This window comes from Budorcas taxicolor, chromosome 20 (genome assembly GCF_023091745.1).
Source record: "Budorcas taxicolor isolate Tak-1 chromosome 20, Takin1.1, whole genome shotgun sequence".
Lineage (NCBI taxonomy): Eukaryota > Metazoa > Chordata > Mammalia > Artiodactyla > Bovidae > Budorcas > Budorcas taxicolor.
In genome coordinates this window covers 33,053,177-33,060,685 of record NC_068929.1, presented here as the reverse complement: position 1 = coordinate 33,060,685, position 7,509 = coordinate 33,053,177, and the positions used below count along the sequence as shown (strand labels likewise).

At 38.4% G+C, this 7,509-nt stretch overlaps 1 protein-coding gene across 1 annotated transcript in view; it reads right to left on the bottom strand.

Annotated features, from left to right (window-relative positions):
• Window positions 1-2,535: 2,535 nt before the first annotated feature.
• Window positions 2,536-7,509, bottom strand: part of HCN1 (hyperpolarization activated cyclic nucleotide gated potassium channel 1) — a 447,227-nt gene continuing 442,253 nt past the window's right edge. Inside the window, 2 exon segments of the mRNA XM_052659217.1 lie at window positions 2,536-3,404; window positions 6,898-7,062. Coding sequence (XP_052515177.1) covers window positions 2,536-3,404; window positions 6,898-7,062 — 1,034 coding nt within the window.

Genomic DNA, 7,509 nt, shown 5'->3' with positions numbered 1-7,509 from the left:
CAGAAATACATTTCTTTCTGTACAGTTTAAAACTCCATACTTATGGGCTTAACTATGTACAGAGAAAAGTGGTCACTTTTCAACTAGTAATGAACTTTTATGTTACAGGAATGTGAGTCAATTTTCTTCTTAACCTAAATATATATATTCATACATATATGTATATAATTTACCCTGTACCACTTTATTAGTTTAACATATAAACCTTAGGGTTCTTTGTTTTTGTCCATTCTGTTACAAAGTGAATAAAAACTTTATGGTTGCACTGAAAGACCATGCAATTCAATTTTGCTTATGTTTCTCAATAGTGCTCAAAATAAAAAACCAAACATTTATATATATAAAAATATTTCACTACCAAACCCATTAGTTCTATCAAATGTAAACCTTTAATAATTCAAAGGGCCAATAATGATCTTAATAAATTGAAGTTAATTATCAGTATTTTAATAAAATAAAGGAGTTTTGTACTGATATGTAAATGGTCTTGCAGCTTCCCCATAGGTCCTAGGTAGACTGAACAATCCCTTTCTTACACCACTCCTGACACTCCATCATAGGTCACCAGCATGTTCATGATTACACATTGTTTAGCATTGTTGATTCCTTTCACACAAGCTAGAATTTGTTAGAAATTAAACATAACAACTCATTTTGGTATTACAAGTATTATATCCATAAAAGGCATAACAGGCGGCATAGATCCGTTTTAGAGTTTTGCTTTTGTTTTCCGTCCTCAAGTCTGTCTGGAGGCCTTGCCCCATTTAGTGCATGATCTTTGTTAAATTCTTCTTAAATGCATTGCCAGTGTCAGAGATACGGAAGACCTCCACTTTAGGTCATTCTCTTAACTCGGGTTATTTACAGAAGTCTGTTATTGGGAATCTTCCAACTGTGTTCCAGTCATCCACCATATTCGAGGGGTGTGTTAGGCACAAATGATTTCTAAGGGACTTCTTTGAGAAGAAGCAGATGTTCACAGATCATGAACAGAGTTAAGAAAACATACACACAACACAAAAACAAAACGATGCTCTCAGACATTGACTTTGACCTCCTGCTTAATGTCACCAGGTCTGTACTTTTTTCAGCACATTTAAAATAACAAACCTGCTTTCTAAGGGCTATGTTAGTCACCACATTCCTGAAGATTTACTAACCATTTAGTTAACAATACACAAAGAGCAAGTGTATGTTCCCAACAGATGATGCTATAGTGTATTTATTTTTTAAATTAACACCACAGTAAACTACCAACTACAGTGAAAGACACAGAACACACTGGCAACTCCAAATCAAGCTGTAGTTTACAAATTGTCATTTAAATGATAAAGATAATAATAACATTAAATGAAAGTGAAAACCTCACTTCTAGACTTAAGTCAGAGATCCAGTCAGCCTTACAGGAATTTTAAGATAGGCAATTAATGAATGGTTATACTTTTCTAGAAATGAGAAATACTGTAAGCTTTCCCCTACAATGACTGCTTTGAACCTACTTTTTTTCCCCCTAAGCATGCAGGGCCTATTTTCAGATGCTTGATTATGGCAAGAAAGAAGAAAAGTAATGATTTTTGGTATAATACAAGCAATTTGTAGAACCAAGCATACAATTTTGCATAAAACATTGCAGGTTAAAATAATATTGTAGGTTTCAAGCCATTGCATTACAGTTGAATAATTGTCACAATTAGGTTTTGTAAAATTTAAAACTCTAAGTTTTGAAGTGAAGCAGTAAAACTAAATTCTTAAACAATGACTTTCACCTTCATACAGCACAGAACTATTTTTATTTGGGTTGAAACAGTTATTTACAGCTAACATTGATTGAGTCTTGGTAAAAGTCTGATAACACTTGAAGAGAAATATCCCTTCAGCTTTCTGAAAGATCAATGAACATGTTTGAGGTTAGAGATAGTCATATCTCTATGACTACAGAGATCATAGCCAATGCTAGTCTCCTACCATGGCCAAGCATATGGTGTGTTCTTTAACCTAATTCAAAATTCAAAGCACCAAAATACAATTTAGATTAAGAAAATGGGATCTGCTATTTAATCCTCTGTAATTAATGATTAACAATTTAGATGCAGAGACACAGCTAATGAGAGAAGTTTTGATTGGTGCTATTCAGTTCACTTGAGTTGCCTTTTTAAAATCAGAGGTTTGTTTCCATGGTATCCAAGAACTCTTCATAAAATAGAGAAATACATATATCAAAGGAATTAGGTAAAAGTAGGTTAAAAATAAATAATCTTACAACAACATTTGAAATCCTTTAATGATTTAAAGAAAGGAAGACATATAACACTGAATGCTAAACAAGTCTTTTGAACTCTTGAGATTTTCAGATATAGATTTAATAGCATATTTATATATATATATATATTTTACATTTTGCATGTAGGCCAGAGCTGTCTAAAATATCTCTTCATAGTAGGCTAGAGGGATCTATCAGGAGATAGGATAAAATCAGATCTGAGAAGCGCCTCAGTTCGTTAGAGTATTTCTTTCTGCTTTGACAATCAGCAGGGATCATAAATTTGAAGCAAATCGTGGCTTTTCTGCCTCTGGGTCTGTAGTTAAGACTGAGGGCGCCTCCCTCGGATGAGCGGCTGCTGGTGGAGGGGGGGCCGGGGGGACTCCTCGGTGTGGGGGGATGGCTCCCGACGACATCTGTCGGAACAGGGTGACTCGCTGGGGGACGGTGCCCCTGCCCCCAGCCTGCAGGCCCGAGCCGTGGACTGTGGTCACGGGTTGAGGGATGGAGGCCAGGGACTCGCCCACAGTGGGATGCGGTCTGGAGATCAGGGTGGAGACCTCATGGGGCAGCGAGGGCTGCGAGGCCGAGAGGGGCCTGACTTCTCGGGTCAGGCTGGTGTTGTGAAGCGCCTGCGTGCTCTTGTGAACTTCATTTTTCGGTGTGGAGCTGCCGGGGGTCTGTGGAGGTTGGGGTGGCTGCTGGGGCTGCGGTGGCTGCTGAACCTGCTGCTGCTGAATGAGGGACAACTGGGAAGCCGTGGGGGACGCATAGTGGAAAGTTCGAGTGGCTAGCGGGCTCTGTACAGGAGGGCTGCAGACAGCGGTGGTGTAGGAGCAGGGTGAGAGGATGGCTGACGGCTGGGGGGTCTGGGTGCTGGGGCTGGGGGAGTGCAGGTTGCTATGAGACAGACTGGTGGCTGTGTACACTGGCGGCGACTGTGTCCTCAGGCGAGAGGTCGGGGTAGTAGTTGAAGAGGTGGAATTCAGGGCTGTCATTTGAGGGTAATTGAGGGGAGGGATTGCCTGCACCATTTCCCTGTCGTGTTTCACAATCTGCTTCAGGATCTCGTTCTCCTGATTGTTGAAAACACCCGTGTTCAGATCCTTCTGGAACTTTTGCAGGAGAATTGAATTTTTCTTCCCTGTCAGCGAAAGGAAGATAGGCACTTAGAAAGTCTACAAATGACTGATGACAACTCCAAGCACCAGTGGCTTCTGCAAACAGGAGGATGGCAGTGTTGCATTGAAGAAGCTTAAAAGTTGAGCACTTACCTTTAGACACCAAATAGAAACGCGCCTCCTGCCTCTCATGCTTCCTGTATCTTTCTGGTAAGTCTTACCTTCCACAGGAGTCGTTGAAAAGTCTGTAATATGGCAAAAGCCATCTTACTGAAGAAATGGAGCAATGAAGAAATAGCCTGAGGGCTACCCTGAGAGAAAACAGGGCACTTGGAACAGGATGGGTCTGACAGCAAGATTTCAGTTTCAAGTTCCTTTTTCAAGAAAGGTCAATGGAAAACATACTATGTGACAAGCACTCTGCCTAAGGCTTTTGTTGTTCTCCAGTTGCCAAGTCCTGTCTGACTCTTTGTGACCCCGTGGAGTGCAGCACGCCAGGCTTTCCCTGTCCCTTTTATTTATTTTATATAATCCTCAACTCTTTGAGGTAGGTGTGCTTATAATTCTACTTCACCTAAAAGGAGACTGGAACATAGAGAGGGTAAGACCAATGCCCAACAAAACATGGTTAATAAGTGACAGAGCTGGGCAGGAAAGCAGTAGATCTGATCAGATTGTCTACAGACTACGAAGCAGCAGCATCTCTGTCATGTGCGTGTTTGCTGGAAATGAAGTCTCCTGGGCCTCACCCACTTGTTGCACCAGGTGCTGCCTTTTACTCTGATGTCTGGGGGACTGTTACAAGCATGTCTGAGAAAGAAAGGCCTTTGCTTTTGACCAGTGCCCTACGCCAGTGATTCTCTGCTCTCCTGTGTATTTATCTCATTGCTGGAGTGATAAGAGTTACTGATTTCCAGCTGTACCCTAACAACTGAATGAGAATAACCAGACAAGGGTCCAGATTTTGGTACTTTATAATCAGATTTTGTCAGGGGATTCTTATGTGCAGCCAGATTGAGAACTTTTTCATAATCTTTCCTCTTCTGAGAGGTTGTTGTGAGGATCAAGGGGCACTACTGTATGGCAAGTGCTTAGCTCCCTCTAGAACCTCAGTAAGCACTATCTCTTCTTGCTATTGTCTTTGGTTTGCATTAACAAGACATTCTCTGAAAAAATAACAATTAACATCAATTGTAGGCTGATGAAAAGGGGGAAAATTAGTGATTTTTAAATGACATCAATAAAATAATGCCTTCATAAATATGATAGCTGAAAAGTAGATCAATTTGCCAATCACTAAATAAAGTATCACATCTAAACCAACAAGGAATATATTTGAATAGAAATGTGGTATTATAATTTACTTGGCTGCTAGGAAAGGCAATCATTTAAAATGACTGCCAATCTGAAGTTACTTCTCTTTTTACAGAATTGTCCTAATTTCTCAAAGAACAAAGACTTCTATATTAGTAGAAAATGTAAATTCTTACTTAACATATTATCTTTAACTACAGTATATGCATTTATAAGCAATGACCCCAAAAGTGAGAAGGATAGTTTTTGTGGTCATGTGAATAGTCAGCATTTCATAATCTGAGTATCTGGGCCCTTGTGGAAAAATACTATAACTTTTAATGCACTGTTGGAATTTTGTGAAGATTAAAAACGCAAATACTGGTGCTCACTTGCAATTTTATGTAATTAAAATAAGTTCATGCAAATTTTTCTTATAAAAATTATTGTAGTGAATTATATGAGAGAGATGCTCTATCAGAGTAACATAAAGTCTCTGTTGAAATACCTTGACTTTAATGCTTTTCAAAATATGGCTAGTTGGCTTAGGAAGAAATTCATATGTTCAGAAATTAGTCTCTGGTTCTACTGTGAACACTCATGTACCACAAAGAGGGAAATTATTTTCAAATTAAGTAAAGATGCTTTCAGGAATACTCACGTCTTTCAAGGGCACTGTCTCCTGGACACTAGGTCCTGTTACAGCCTCTAAGTCATCAATATGGCTTTTAATATGTGTGTTGTGTCTGGTGTGCATGTGTGCTCAGCCATGTCTGACTTCTTCCAACCCCATGGACTGCAGCCCTCCTGGCTCCTCTGTCCATGGGACTTCCCTGACAAGAATACTGGAGTGGGTTGCCATTTCCTTCTCCTGGGGATCTTCTTGACTCGGGGACTGAATCCGCATCTCTTGTGTCTCCTGCATTGGCAAGTGGATTCTATTACTCATTACTATTGTGCCACCTGGGAACCCTTGGTATGTCTATAATGGTAATATCCAAATACTACCTTTACTTCTCCTAACCAAATTTCAGATCCTTATGCAGTCTTCTGTCCTACTAATATAGAGGAAAAGAAAGATGTAAAGTGTAGAAGAAAGGCTAAAATAACCATAACATCAATCAAAAGTCCTTACCTTTAATAAGAATGCAGTTGAAGTACCTCTTTGTTTACTTTTCAGTAATCCCAACCCCATCTCCTTTGAGTTCATTGATTCCTTCATCCCTCCCTAACTCTCTTCAACAATATTCATTGTGTACCAGGTACTGTGAATGTAACAGTGAATTAGACATGATCTTTTCATTCATAAAGCTTAGCATCTCTAGAGCAATTTAAATAATAAAAGCTGTACTGTGATGGAGGAACATCCCAGGGGTATGGGAGAATATATCCAGGGTGCTCAAACTATTAAGGAGGAGTGGAAGGTCATAGGTTTCTACAGGGAAATGATGTTTAAATTGAAATTTGAAGACTAGTTGAGTTAAGCTGGGAAAGGGAGCAGAGAAGGGTCTGGTGGGGGAGGAGAATTTGGGTGTTGAAAATGAATGCATACCACCTTCTGACATCAGAATGTTCCAGCATATCTTGGGAAGTTAACAGCAAGCCAATCTGATCTAATTTTACAATGGCAATTATTCAAATGCTTAAACTAGTGTAACTAGTAAGGCTTTATATATCAATATTTTGAGAGCAGAAAAGATTTTAAAATAAGTTGATATTTGAAAATAAAGCATCTATGTGGGCATTTCTATTAAGGCTTTTTCTGCATGAGTCTGTATTACAAACATTAAAGTTTCTACTGTGACAAGTAAAATGGACAATTATTTTCAATTTGTAAGGTAAGAATAAGTATAAGGTTGATCCTCAAAATTTAAAAGAAAACTTGTGATAAAATATAGTTTGTAATGTAGACTCATACTATTGTATTTTTAGATCTATTTTAATGCCATCTAGAATTTGTAATCATTGTTTTTACCTTTTGGTATCACTGAGGAAATCAGACTGTGTAGCTAGTAAAAACAGAGATGAATAAACAAACCTAGAATACTTAGAAGAGAAAGTTAGTGCCTCAGATCCTTCTAGAAATGTGGCTACAGCTAATTGCTGTTTCTATGCTGGTTAATAAGTAACCTGTAAACTAGCATTTGGGACTTATGACTGCAAATATATACTCAACCACTAAATTAAAAGTGAATTATAAGTAAAGAAGAAAATAAACAGTACCTATCCTATCTAATCGGTCAATGGCAACCGTCTCAAAGGCTCTTCTCATCATTGGGTATTCCTCCAGGACCTCATTGAAATTGTCCACAGAAAGCGAGTAAAGACGACAATATGTATCAGCTCGAACACTGGCAGTGCGCCTTCCCTTGGTCAGCAAGCAAATCTCTATAAAAACAAAGAAGAAAGATATGTTAGGTAATTTTCTTTAAAAGGCCATTAAGACCTACCTCAAAAAAAAAAATGTCTCATGGTTTGAGAAACCAGTGATTAGCCACATTTTATATTTTTTCAGAAAATCCCTTTTGATAATTAAAAGTATCCAATTGCTAATACTTAATCTTAAAATATTCTTTTTTTTTAAACAATTGAGAAAAGTTGAAACAAATTTATCTCCCCCACCTCTCATTTAAATTCCCCCCAAATAACAAAAAGTTGCAGAAAAAAGAATAATAAATACAAAATGGAGTTGAAAACAGAAAGAGATCATGCTCAGATAAAAAGTTTTTATGAATTCTGGAAGGCAGAGAGGAGATGGTATCTTATAGATGGAAACCAAGCGCTTAAAGTGTTAGTTGCTCAGTCGTGTCTGACCCTTTGCAACCTCATGGACTG